Genomic DNA, 14,813 nt, shown 5'->3' on the forward strand with positions numbered 1-14,813 from the left:
TGAAATGATGAAATTCATCCTGGAACTCAATTTCTTAATATACAACAACCAATTCTATTTACAGTCACATGGTACAGCTACGGGTTCAAAGTTTGCTCCATCGTATACTAATCTTGCTATGGGTATGCTAGAAAATGAAATTTTACAAAGCACAAACACAAAACTGAGTTACTGGAAAATATACATCGGTGACATTAGATTTATCTGGACTCATGGTATTGAAAAACTACAACAATTCCAAGACCACTGCAAGTTTACCATGGAATACAGCTCACATCAAATATCTTTCTTAGATATCTATATAACAGTCCACAACAATACCATCCTCATGTTTACATACAGCAAACCTACTGACCAACACACCTACCTGGCATATTTCCTGTTACCCCCGTCACACATTTCAGTCCATTATTCACAGCCAGACCCTCAGAGACCAACGCATTTGTACCACTGATGATCTCTATGATGCCAGCACCACCAAATTGAAACTGCACCTCATGGAAAGAGGCTATCCTGCTGGAAAAATTAAACAGACCACAGTACGAGGAATTACCAGAAAGGACCTATTAACTTCGCATAATACTACGACGAAACCCACCACTGAACACAGAATACCCATTGTTCTCACCTACAGCCACACCATACCTAACAAATTGTCAGACAACATTGGGATATCATCACGGAAGATGAATATGCTAAACAAGCTTTGAAATACCCTCCCATTCTTGCAGACAGACAGCCCAAAAACCTTAGAAAAAATCTTGTCAGGGCTGCCCTTATGGATAAACCTAAAACCAACAATAACCAATCACCAGCACATCTACTGGCCTTCCATATACTATTAAAGGAAAAATTACCTGCAACTCGTGTAATATCATATATGTCATCACCTGTACTAAATGTCACAAACAGTATATGGGCGAAACCAAACATGAACTCAAGAAACATATATATTCGCTGCCATAAACCTACCCCAGTATCTGAACACTTCAATCAACCTGGCCATACACTTTTACATTTCACTGCCAGTGGCATATGTAAAATCCTTTCTACTAAAACCTCAACCAGACGCAAAACCGAACTAGATTACACTAATAAATTGAAACCACTATCCCCTAATGGCATCAATAGAAAAGACTGGTAATTTATTTTTTAATCATCTTTTCCTCATTTTTTATTCATTTTTTATTCATTTTTCATTCACATTTTTATTACCACACTTAGGGAGCCCTTGTCTCTATTCCACCACTATGTTAGGCAGTCCTCTGTTTCATTTTACTCATCCAATCTCAGTTTGCATTTGGATGTACAGGTTAGTTTTCTCTCCCCCCCCCCCGCCTTTTTCTTTATCCAATCGGCTTTCCAGTTTTTATCAGTTATAGTTACTAGTTTTAACGTTTTTTTTGGATATTTTATTTCTTCTAGCTGTTACCCCGAAGAAGACGATCCTAGCATTCTAGGTTTTTATTTTATCTATTCAAGAAGTTTCAGAACTGGTTGAGCTACCTTTTGTATTTTAAAATTACTTGGTACATACATTGGACATTATGGGGCCTTGGTGCACGTCATTTTGGTTTTCAAATAAGATTCAAAATAGCCGACTGGCGGCCATTTTGTTTTAATGAATGTGTTTCTAGTGCCATATTTCTGACATGCTTTGACTGATTATATTCACATTTTAAATATTCATTATTCATCATCTCATAGATATACAGATATATTGGTTTGACCATCTGATTCAAAATGGCCGTATGGTGGCCATTTTTGTGCTAAAAAATCATCAACATCATTTCTGGCATTCCGGTTCTTGGTCGTGTATGGATGAATTTCGTTCTAACTTGGTACATACATCATACATTATGGGTTCCTGATGCACGTCAGTTTTGAAAATAAATTGGTATTGCCTACAATACTTTAACTTTTTTATGTCCTCCTTACTTTCCAGGAACCAAATACCACACCCGTAGCTAATAGATGGCATTATTATACTGTGCCACAATACATGAACATATTCAAACCTATTATAACTATTATGTTGATTGATAATAGATTTACAATACGCTATTAGTTTCATCCCTTTCTTATACATTTCAATGAACTGTGAAAGTCTTTAAGACTTTTAGAAATAATAACGCCTAAATATTTATATGTGTTAGTTTCTTCTAATACACATTTCTTAATTTCCAAAGTGTGCCTTTTCTATGCATTTTCTTACCAAAATACATTATTTGAGATTTAGTTTGGTTGAAACTTAGTTTCCATCGCTTTGCAAATTTATCTGCTATATTCAACATGTTTTTAATTACACTGTATTGTTATCAATGAGAACAACGTCATCTGCCCAGAAAAGTCCTGGATTACTTACCAATTTTCACACCTAGGTCTGAATCATGCAGCATTTTTTGTAAATTCATTGATATATATTGAAAACAATGAGGGGCTTAGTACACATCCTTGCTTAACCCCTTCGGTTGTTTCAAAGTAAAGATTTCATTAAAATTAACTTTGTTAAAAACATATCCGTACATATCGTCAATGATGTCCCAAACTTTTCCCCTAATTCCTACATTTCATACTGCAACTCTCAACCCATCTCTCCAAACTCTATCAAAGTTTTCGAAAATCAAGGAAAGCAACATATGTAGATTTTTTGATTGATTTACGATGTGACACAATACTTTTCAGGTCAAAAACCACCCTGAATCTCACCTAGTATATTATTTTCCTCAACAAATTCCTTTATTATTTTTATTTTGCATAAACTTTGGATACGACTGAGTAATGCCTCTATAGTTATTTGGATCTTTTTGGTTTATTAATTTTCGTTGGCCCCTTTAACTCTTGCCAAAACATTTTTAAAGACATTCCCCGCTTTTTAGCTATATCTACACTACGTTTTACTTTAAACTCCAATCTTGTATTAATTATTAAATTGTATGTTTTACTTTTTAGGTCAATATAGGTGGACCAGAGTTGATCTCCGTCTGCTGCTTTCCTTGTATCTACAGATAATTTTGCCCAGTGTCTGTATTTTCTGCATGCATCCCTTCTCTCATTAATGGCACCATTAATTTCTTTATCCCACCATCCTTTACCTCTCATACCCCAACCTTTTTGCTGATACATTTGTTCGCAACTTGAAGTAAACTAGTTTTCCATTCATCCTGCAGATCATTTGAGTTTTTCACCTTATCTTTTCCCCCATTTCTAGAATGAATCTAATAACTCGAGTTAAAATGGTTTAAAATCCTAGTTATAATTTAATTCCATGTTTTCTTATTCTTTTGGGTTAGTGATTCTCCTGAACCCAGGTCTAAATGTAAAATCATAACATTGTGATCACTCCCTAGATGGTAGTTTGAGTTATCGTCTATTATGAATTTTTGTGAAATATCAATAGTTTTAGAAATCAAGAGGGAATCAATAATATATTGTTGTTTTTTTCTAAACCAGATAAATTTACCTTCAGCACACTAATTTGTTAGCTAAGGTTAGGCCTCACAAAAGTTGATTAATTTTCTACCATTGTAATTCCTTGTAATATCACCATTTTGAATAAAATCCCCTACTCTACCATTGTAGTCGCCCATCAACAGAATGTTTTCATTACCTTGATTTCCAATGGTAAATACATCTACTAATAACTGGTGATATAGCTCATCAACTAAATTCTTATTTTTATCCTCAACAGGAAAATAAACTATACAAATACAAATACAAACACATTCCTTTGCACCCTTAAATCGGACTTTAACCCGCAATCCTTCCCAATCATCACTATGAGTGTCAAGATACTCCTCATCTTGAATAACAACTGAATTATGGATTGGCAATCCAAACCCACCTTTAGCTTCATGTGTTTTATGTACAAAGTTGTAATCTGGAATGTGCACTACATAATCTACTTTTAGAAAATACCAAAAATCAAAATATTTTCACTGTGTAATAAACTAGATACTTCTTTACGTCTTTTGGATTTGAGTCCCCCAATGTTATTATACCCAATTTTGGTAATGTTCTTCTTACTTTTAACACACCCGAATGGTAAAACACTAATATTTGACAGTGATTAAGCAGTCTTATATAAGTTCTGATTTTTGTCTGACTGTGTATATCTTTTTCCTATTCGTTGATTTACTGGCAGTGTTTAGTATACACTCTTTATCATCATTAGTACTTTTTTTCTCAGCGTTAAAAGAACAGTCTTTTGTTTCTGAGATGGCACTATCTTCTTCGCCATAACATTAAGCTCTTCTGATTGAACAGTATTTCTCCTTGTGACCTTCTTTACCACATGAATGGCATTTTATTCCCATTCCATGTCTGCATACCCGATCAACATGGCTACTTTCACCGCAGTTGTAAATCCTTTGGACCCTGCAAAGGTGGCTCTAAGTCGTTTCGTGAAGATTGGTACATGTTCGGAAAAATTTCAAAGGAGATTATATGTATAAATGAATGTCCTTAACTTGTTTAATAGCTTCCTTGTATTCTTTAGTTATGTTGTAATATCATTTGTACCCACATGTATGATAATATCATCAGAGCTTTTGATGACATCTTTGTATTTGTTGATTTAATCCCTAACATCAGGAATCATTGCACCACTACAAGATTGGACAAAGGTGTTGTTTAATCGATGTGCATCAATGTCCCGTAATATACTATATCCTATAATAGCAAGTCTCCTATCAAAAGATACTGCAGGAATATTTTTCCATAATTATGCTCGAGTTAGAGTAATTGGTATTATTAGAAGACTGTTTCATTCTCACCTCTGTTTGTGGTGGATATTACTGAGTACCAAGTGATGATACTTGTGATGGAATATGTATGTGGGGCAGTTGTTGACCTACAGACCTGTGCTGCTGCTGTAAGTCATGATACAGTTGTTGTGATGGGATGGGAGGTGGTGGCTGCATCAGATTATGTTGATGTGGTTGTGGATGCTTTTCTATTAGAAGTACATTGTAGATATTTCGTGTTTGAAATGATGAAGTTGGGCTTGTGCCTTTTTGTTGACATTGATAGTAGAATTGTCTTGTCGTTTAGTGTTTGATGTTTCAATATTTACTTACAAATTACACACATATTTTTAATGTCTTCCTGGACTTTCTTGATCTCAGCCTATATTTATAGTTCATTTTCTTTCCTATTTTTCCATTTTGCATTCATCGTTTGTTGTATACCCGCTAGTGACTTGCGTGTACATTCCTCATTATTCTCACTCACTGCACAATCTATGGTTGAATCTAATGTTATACTAATTGCTGAATGTTTAGTGTTAGGCACTGCTTTAGGTGTTGAATTGGGTGTTGATGGTTGAAGTTATCACCTCCATTGTATTTCACACTAACTTCTGTCTTTTTTCGTTTGTTCAGATGGTTAATTTGTATCGGGTCATCCTGTGCATTACTGTGACAAATAAAATCCCCATAACGTTTTTGTGGTTGCACTATTCTCTTAAGACATGGACTGTAGTCTGAAGGTTCATTAGGCTTATCTGATTCATATGTCAACTTTACTGTATTATGTATTAACACCTCTACTCCATGTTGTTCTAATATAACTTAGCATCAGCTAGTAAGTGGAAACCTTTATGCAAACAATGGCTGTAACCATCAACTTGCCTACCTGCTTCCAGCCAGCTTTTGAATATACCAGTTTTTCTGCCCTTCGCAACTGCATACTAGGCATAGCAGATCTTCTTAATTTTACTTCTAACTGGATTATCTTGAAGATAACTGGGAATAACCTGAGGTGCCGAATGGATTGTATCCTGTATATTGTCTTTGTATTGTCTTGTATAAGGTTAACACAAGTTGTTTTCACTCACCACTTCTTTTGTATTCTAGTCACCTCTTTGGAATTTCTTCACTGCATTGACTAAACATTCATGGAACCTTTCATCTACTAGTGGTTACAATTTCTGAGTTGTGGAAGCCCAGAAAGTCGTATATCTAGAGAGGGACACACAGGGATATAACCTTTTCAAACATTTATGTTTTTTACATTTGTCCAGGTTATATATAAAAAAAGTCTATTTAAACAAAATATTGTTGTTAGTGTACCTGTATGTATTAAAATATGTACACATTATATCGAATTGGGGGGGGGGATTGCCAAGCCAGTTTATGAAACTGTGAACAAATATTTTCGTAAATAACACTGACCGCAAAATACGCCCCCGAGAAGTGTCACTGATGGAATATCTTATATTGCAATTTCTTTCAAATTTAATTAGTTGTATGGCAATACATTAGTAATATATATAGTAATTATATATAATATTTTTTTATTTCATTGCTGAGAAAAACTTATACATTTGTTTCATACAATAAATTCTTATATCAAATACAAGCGACTCCAAACACTAATGACACATAGTCCCAAGTGGATCCACGTAGGATACAATGTCTTGAAGAAGCCGGAATGAAATATCATAAAAACAAGACAAACACCGGAAACCAGGTTAAAAAGACGATAAAATAGTAGCCGTAGCTGATAAAATTAATAAAAATCCAAGCTAAAAACTACTATTAAAAAAACAGCACAACGTTTCGGATGGCAAAGCCTATCCTTCATCAGGTGTAAAAATAATGGCAACAGGAGCTGACAGCTGATGGAAGGTTGTTTGGTAGTTCTCAACTCAAGAAAGAAGATATGGCTACTTTTGTTTATGCAATAAAAACAAGAGAAGTGAAGTAAAGTGAAGAGGGCATACTTCATCTCACATTTTCTTTAATGTTTAAGCCATATAGATCAGTTGTTTTAAGTTCTCTTATCCAGTACATTTCCCTGATAAGGCGTTGTAAGGGCTCATGGGACTGGATAATAGCTTGAACTTTAATATTATGAATAGAATTATTAGGTTTATTGAAGTGAATTGGAACTGTATGATCTTGGTGATTGTGGTTTGTTTTGAATCTGTGGTTGTCAAATCTGTTACGTAGGGTCTGGCCAGTCTGACCAACATACCAACTGGATACCACATCCAGGTACTGAACAGGTAAGGAGGTATATAACATTTGTAGACTCACAGGTATGGTTTTTATGGATTGTGTATTGTTTTGTAGTATTAGAACTTTTGAATATGGTACAAAAACTGACGTGCTTACAGGTTTTACAGCGAGTTACATTACATGATGTGAAGCCAGTGAAATCTGAAGTAGTGGATGATTGAAATCTTGCAGTAACCAGGTTGTCTCTAATGTTTTTGTTCCGTTTGAAAGCAATTATAGGAGGTAAGCTGGAAATCTCTTTGCAGCGGGCTGATAGGCAAGTTTTTATGAAGAATTTGATGGATATCTGAAAGGCCTCTATTATATGTGACAATAAGAGGTATGCGAGTGTTAATGGTCTTGAAATTTTTGTGTAGAAGTGAATTCCGGCATTTTTCTCTGGCTATATATTGTCCAATGAGTTGACTGTTGTATATTCTCTTCATGAGGTGTTTACTGAGTTTTATAGATCTGCTGTCAAAAAGTGCATCGGAAGAACAAATTCGACGAAGACGAAGTGCCTGGCTATATGGTATGGACTTGAAACAATGACTTGGATGTTCTGATGTTCTGAGGTACTGGTGACTATCGGTGGGTTTGGTGTACAGGTCTGTTATGATGAGACCATCTTTTAAAGTAACAGTGGTATCGAGAAATGAAACTGAATTGGTTGATATCTCAAATGTGAACTTGATAGTGAGGTGGATAGAATTCATGTGTTCTTGAATTTGAGCGAGTTGTGCTGGAGCATTTTGCCAAATAAAGAAGCAATCATCAATGTAACGGTACCATACACGTGGCTTAATGTCTAGAAGATATTGTTCTAATTTCCCCATGAAGATATTGGCCTAGCTGGGGGCCATACGTGTTCCCATGGCCGTACCTTTGGTCTGAAGAAAAGAATTTCTATTGAAGTTAATGACGTTTTTATTGAGTACAAATTTGATGGTATTACAGATAATGTTGGAATGTGCTCCAATTCAAATTCAACATTGCAGTAAAAGTTTATAAACACAATTTATGTACACAGTACAAAAAAAATGGCAAACCAGCAACAGAAAGTTGTAGGAATCTCCAGGACTTCCTTCAGACAAATAATGAATTAATAATGTAATTGATATACCATCTGTATCAACAACATCATAGTAACTGCGGCTAAACTTTTATATTGCATTATTTCTCAAAATTGTAAACAATGTGTTGAAATGAAGAACGAAAAGAAAAGGTTTAGTTAGTAAACGTTGCCACTAAAAACGTATTCTGTAGGTTTGACTGAAATACCTGCCAATCTTCGCTCGTTTTGTCTATGACCGAGGTTTTAAATATTTAGTGCGTGAAGGAGAAATTGTAAATTCGAAATAATATTCCACTAACTTGTGAGAAAAATACTAGTATACTTCACAGTCAACCTCAGTTTTCAGTCTAGATGGCAAGGTGAAGTGGCAGTAAAAATATTGTACGGATTTGAAAATTTAACAATCTATTGCAGTAGCCTTGATTTCAAAACTATAAGAGGTGCAATATTTTCATAAAATCACTGCAGTGGAATGCTGTTTTTAAAGCACATTTCTTTTTATGAACTAAAATTAACTTGACAGAATTTGGTTATAGATATTTTTGCATGAATTTAGATTTTGCTTATCATCATTTTGAAAAATACAATTTTTTTTAAAAAGTGCGATTACTTTGAAACGTAAATTGTTGGAACCAAACTAACACAATATCTTCACTGAATACTAAGTATTTTTTAGTATTTTCATAAAGATTGACTGTCTACACCTACAATGATAAATGGAAAAATGCGTCGGCGAGAGCTTATGCCTATAATGTCAGGCTAAGTAATATATGCTGGACAAATATATCTACGTCAATATCAGGTTTATTCGGCAGCACGGGCTGGAACTAAATCATTCTAAGTTTGTTTACAACATGTCGCAATTGCCCATTGGTTATTTCCACCACCATTTTTAGCACGGCAAATATCATCTGTTGAATTAAACAGAAATCTTAATGAGATGTGTTATGTTCACCAATAATGATGATACTTCTCAGATATAAACCAGGACCAATTAGTAAGTAGTTTGAGTTTGCGAGAAGAAGTGCAGTAATATACCAGTAAACGTATATCAAGAATCTGATTATAACCATAATTTCTTTCCACAAATAGCTTACATGTGCACTGCTATAGATTGTTGGTTGATACGCAGTATACAGTAAAGCCAAACATAAACTATTGCAGTCATGACATATACCACAGTTGTACGATCATCTCAATAGTAATTTCACGACATACGTCAACTGTCTGTTTACCTTCACTGATATAACTTCCATCATTCTGTTTCCAATCATTGTTAATTGCAGAACAGCCGGTCATGATCCACTCGTCTTCACACGAAACCTCGGCCATTGCACCATGAGTACTTCCACTACCTTCACTCCATTTTATCTTACAGTAAAGACCCGGTGCGGCACAACAAGCAGCGTATGGTTGGGCGTAACTAACAGCTACATAAAAGAAATTATCAAACAAACTAATTATTTCATTCAAATATGTGGTATCAATCACAATATACCAGTACAAAGATGGGGATAAATATCATCATTAAAAAACTATGATAAAACTCCACAACGCACTGTGGTCTTATGTGACGTACACAGTGTATGTAAAAACATTCTTTAAATGTGAGTGCCTTGTGCTAGAAATAAAGGCTTTTGTTCAAAATAAGATTTTAGAGGACGCCATACTTACGTGAACCATTTTGAGCAACGCATCCCCGTGTGTGAAATTCTTGGAACACTCCTTCTAGTCTTTCGGATGCAGGGAAACCTCCATCTAAGTCCCACAATGAGTGTGCCATGCATCCTGGTACAAAGAATGTTAAGAAGAAGTTGTTTGTTAATTAGAGTGAAGTAGGATTTTGTCTTTCACATCGTATACATCAACAAATATATTGAGATTGTGTTCGAAAAGTACAAAGTACGGTGGAAATTGATGTAATTCATTAGTCCAATAAGTAGTATTGTTTGACCAATTGGCCGAACTGGCTGAGGTGAACACATTAAATTGTTGGTTTGTGTTATCATTACCGGTTGGAAATGATGGTACTCCGTTGATATGTTCACTACACATAGCTGTACTTGTTGCATCATCAGCATGGTTGGTATGCGGCCCAGTTATGTATTCACATTCCATTAAATGCCAGGTAGCACACCTTGCATATGCCACAGCACCTGCAATATACAAATACACTAAATAACAATGCAATAACAATGCAATGAATTGTGATGTTATATCGTCACTTATAACTGTGCCTATTTTTTGCTGCAAACTGTTGCTTTTTATGATCGTTGAAGAAATTTATTTCATATTTCATAATAAAGTAGAGTAATATTGTGCTATGGCTCCATACCATTTAATATCATTTAGTATCTTATTATTCTGATAGGTTAATTTATTACATTCAACATTTAATATTATGGCTGGCAATCGCAAAATATACCAACGTTTGTCGGGTAACGCACATTTCACCACGAAAATTACGCACGCAATCAGCCCACTTTAAACAAGGTTTGTTCCTAAATCAGTGTTGGTATCATATATACAATACAATATTGGACAACCAAATTATGACTTGGGACTTTAGTCATTTTTATATACTAGTAGCATAAGGTATTTCACCAGCAGACCGCGTGTATGGTAATGTTTCATTTAAACTTGAGACAGTGACATTTCTATTACAGCATCATAGTAATTGGCATTCGTGATTATATTAAATAATTTCCCTTTGTATTTGTATTTTTAGGGCTAAAATAATCAAAGTGTGAATGAAACGTATGAATGACATAGTAGTCAATTTAGTTGCATATTATAAAATATTTTATATTTACTGTAGTCGACTACGGAGTGCATTTTATGAGAACAGACTATCCTTATATTAGCCACCCACCTTTCGCTCTGTAACCATTATTGGCATAGCAACGAGGAACTCCCTCTTCCACCAAAATATATTCTCCATCAAGTTTCCCACGTGAAGCGGGTAAATAGGAGGAACAGTCAAGCATAACCTCTCCATCTGCGCATGTCACATTAGTAGTATCCTCGTCATTGGTGCCCGATATTGCAGAGACTCGAGTCTTAAGTATAGGTTCGGGACCTGTGAATATATGATGTATTCGAATTAAATTATTGTCATATCGCATTTCTTCTTCTCTGGAGGTGATTATTCCCATTATATTAAAATTTATTTTAAAGATAAAGTGCGAAAATAACTTCAAATGTAATATAGCATCTATATGCAAGCGTGGTTACATAAAACGTGTATAAAACGATTATATATACATAAAGCAGTGACGCAAATTCGCATCAATGTTTCGGCGTGGCTAGGTTTATTCGTGAAGTTTCTTGTTAGCAACGTTGATATATGTAAAACTATTTCAAATAACCTCGCAACGCCAATATACAGGTATGAGTTTGCTTTAGCTCTCGATGTATCTATACTCGCCATATGCTAGTTCATGGATAAACTTAATCACGTTTTGTTGAACGCATTATACAAATCTGGAACAAGTCTCAAAGAGCACATGCGACCCAACATTAAATATGCATATGTCTCCCCTAATTGTACAACTCGTCGCCAAGAAAGTGATACCTGGATAATTGCATTTCGAGTCTACATTTCATGACCGATTTGGCGGTTATAAACATTAAGTCAGTACAGATTGCTACTTTAAATTTACTTGGGAATATACCGTTCCTAAGTGACGTGTTCATTATGCAGGTGATACTTGGCATAAGTTTAAGATTAGTATAAACCATGTTTTATCACGAGGAACTACAAAGTAGTGAAAATATCCTAAAGCGGGACTTTATAGATGATACTAGTGGCAGGTTTTAAAAGTTGGCAGACAGATTAATGCTCTGCGTTTGTGGCTCTTATGAAATCCACCCACAGGTTAAATGTGCAGACTATAATATAATTGAACGGACTAACTGAACATTTACACTTGGTTCAACTGTACTTAATTTTTCAAACATGTTAGATATACATTTTGAGGCAACGTCTGTAAACCAACTTACTATATCTACTGTTTAGTAGAGATTGCATGCAATCTTTAGCCCCCACCCGCACAAACGGGAGGGGGCTTGTAGTTTCGCCTTCGTCAGTCCGTCGGTCCGTCCGGAGTGATTTCTTTAAGATGGCTGGACAGATTTTTTTGAAAATTGGTACAAAAACATAGGGGTCAATCATACATGTGCAGGTCAATTTATTTTCCGATTCGATCAAATATGGCCGAGTTAAGTTGAATATGAGTTTATTTTAGCCATACGTTAGGTGTGATATTTAATGAATACTGGTCCAAAACAAGTTATTATTAATTTTTTAACATTTCTCAAATCCGTCTCGTTGTGAACTAAATGCTATCTGGTAATTCTAAATTATACAGAATTGCCGCATGGTTCAAGCTAAATAGTCCCTTTATAGAGGACCCAATGTTAATATATTGGAAGCCTGCCAAAATTAGTAAATCAATTGTATGGCCCATTAATTCTGTTATCCGTCTAACACGTTGCTGCAAACCATGCAATAGGTCACACACATATTTCTACCATTGATATTATTTAAATGCAAATTGGAAGATCTTAAACACATGTGTCAAAAAGTGCATAATAATTTATCAAAAGTAGTTCTATATTTAAAAGAGTAAGACGTACGATATAATACAGGAGTAATGACATTTCAATTAATTCATAGGATTCTTTGATTCTGAACTCAATTGTTATAAGCCTCAATGCAAGTTATGTAATACAGCCATGATATAGACAACATAATGAAATATTACTACACGACAAATCAGTGTTATCGCCCTACCTGTTGTAATTGGAAGTCCAGTGGTGAATAAATCAGCTGTAATGAATATACAAATTAGCCAAGGTCTAGCAAAGGAAAAAAACTAATGTTTAATGGCATTTCACGATATTGATATTCCTTTATCGAGTCAACACATCAGTATGCTGCTGTTTCACATACATAGCGTAAATAAAATGTTTTACCTGTCGTATTCGCTACATCGGTTTCATTGGTATAACCTAAAAACAAACGCAGGTTAGATTAGCGATTATTCAGCATGTTACGTTGTCATGTGATCAATGCGAACATATTGCTCGTTTAACAGACAGTTTATCTCACCTGTAGTCGCACTGACATTGGGGAGTAGTAAACTACTTGGTACAGCGACCACTAAAACAGTTGTTAGTAGTGCCGTGCCTGCACTTACGACCCGTCTCAAGGTAAACATGGAACCACCATCGCTTTTCTGTATGATATAATATGATTCACATAACAATCAAACCAAACAAAGCATTAAATTAAATGTGTGATGTATATTCTTTAAATCAGACAAAAATATGTAAATAGCTCTCACCAATAGAAATAATGCACGAACGATACTTACCCCCTTAATTGGAGTAACTTTATCCTCCATGACGTAGGAAGCAACCTAAGTAGTCTGTATGCTAGTAGTTATATGCTTTTTGCAAGTATGTGGATTACAACATTGTTATATCAATGTTTACACTCGGGCACCTAGGCAACATATTGTAACTGGCTGTTCAACCTTCGCTATATGAATAATATGTTTAATCCCACTACCATCGGCAGGCATAGCTTATAATTCTGAAGACCTGTGAACAACTTTGATTCAAGCTCTGGGTGATTTGACGTACAGGCATGGACATATATGCCGGATATCTTGTATATTTAACATGAATACTGTTACTATTGAACACAGACACGTCTTTGCCCTGGCCCATTCATGTTTTCAATACTATATATCGGGATAGTGATGTATAAATTCAACATTTTTCTAGTTCACGCGCTACCAGAAAGGTTGAACGTTCTGTCTCCATCTGCACAGAAAAGTACGGAATGGTGAAGCTGCGAAATTGTACATTGCGCGATACTTTTTTTCATTGCATAACTTCGTACATCGTGCACATAAAATCGGACGCGCGAATCATTCACAAACATACTTTTCTGTCTGTGTAGCTTGGACAGTTCTGAAAATTCGTTCTACAAACCCTATCCACAAACTCACAAAAGCCTCCGCAATCCTTTCAATAAGGGATAAGATACGATAAGATACTTATTATGATAATATTAACAAGTCATCTGAAGATGATACAGTTGGCTATGAATTATAAAGTTTGAATGCATATGTATACAATCGGGTAGGAAAGTTATGTTGAAAATCAACATTACAAGGCACATACCCTATATCGACATATCAAGTAAGTCTATACCAAGTGTGGTCTTATTTGGACTAATAATTCACAAGATATTAACAAAAATTAAAACTTAATTAAGCAAATGAGCCATTAATTAAGTTGAAACTCAATATTAAATAGCACATATCGTATATTGACAGATCAAGTAAGTCTATACCAACTTTGGTCTCATTTGGACTATTAGTTTGAAAGATATCAACAAAAATTCAAAATTCATTAAATATGCAAATGAGCTCATTAATTAAAATGAAACTCAATATTGCATCGCATATATCTTATATTGACAAATCAAGTCTCTACCAAGTTGAGTCTGATTTTGGTCTGAGATATAAACAAGAATTCAAATCAATAATTAAATATGCAAATGAGCTCATTAATTGATCACTCTGTCTTTGTATCAAGTCTCAGCAAAATTTGTCCAGGCATCTCAGAGAAATAATGATGGACACACCCAAAAAAATGGATTTTACAGGACATTCAAAATGGCCACCAGGCAGCCATATTTGATCAAATCAGGAAATAAATCC

General features: G+C 34.9%; 1 protein-coding gene across 1 annotated transcript; it reads right to left on the reverse strand.

Annotated features, from left to right (window-relative positions):
• Positions 1-8,549: 8,549 nt before the first annotated feature.
• On the reverse strand, positions 8,550-13,304 carry LOC146734395 (proprotein convertase subtilisin/kexin type 9-like). Its single transcript, XM_085507622.1, has 8 exons — positions 13,190-13,304; positions 13,054-13,089; positions 12,872-12,907; positions 10,949-11,155; positions 10,089-10,232; positions 9,751-9,864; positions 9,312-9,506; positions 8,550-8,987 (listed from the first exon to the last, which is right to left on the reverse strand). The coding sequence occupies exons 1-8, from the start codon at positions 13,296-13,298 to the stop codon at positions 8,914-8,916; spliced, it is 915 nt and encodes a 304-aa protein (XP_085363748.1). The 5' UTR covers positions 13,299-13,304; the 3' UTR covers positions 8,550-8,913.
• Positions 13,305-14,813: the final 1,509 nt, after the last annotated feature.

The sequence above is a fragment of the Saccoglossus kowalevskii genome, chromosome 14 (assembly GCF_978046115.1).
Source record: "Saccoglossus kowalevskii chromosome 14, keSacKowa6.1, whole genome shotgun sequence".
NCBI lineage: Eukaryota > Metazoa > Hemichordata > Enteropneusta > Harrimaniidae > Saccoglossus > Saccoglossus kowalevskii.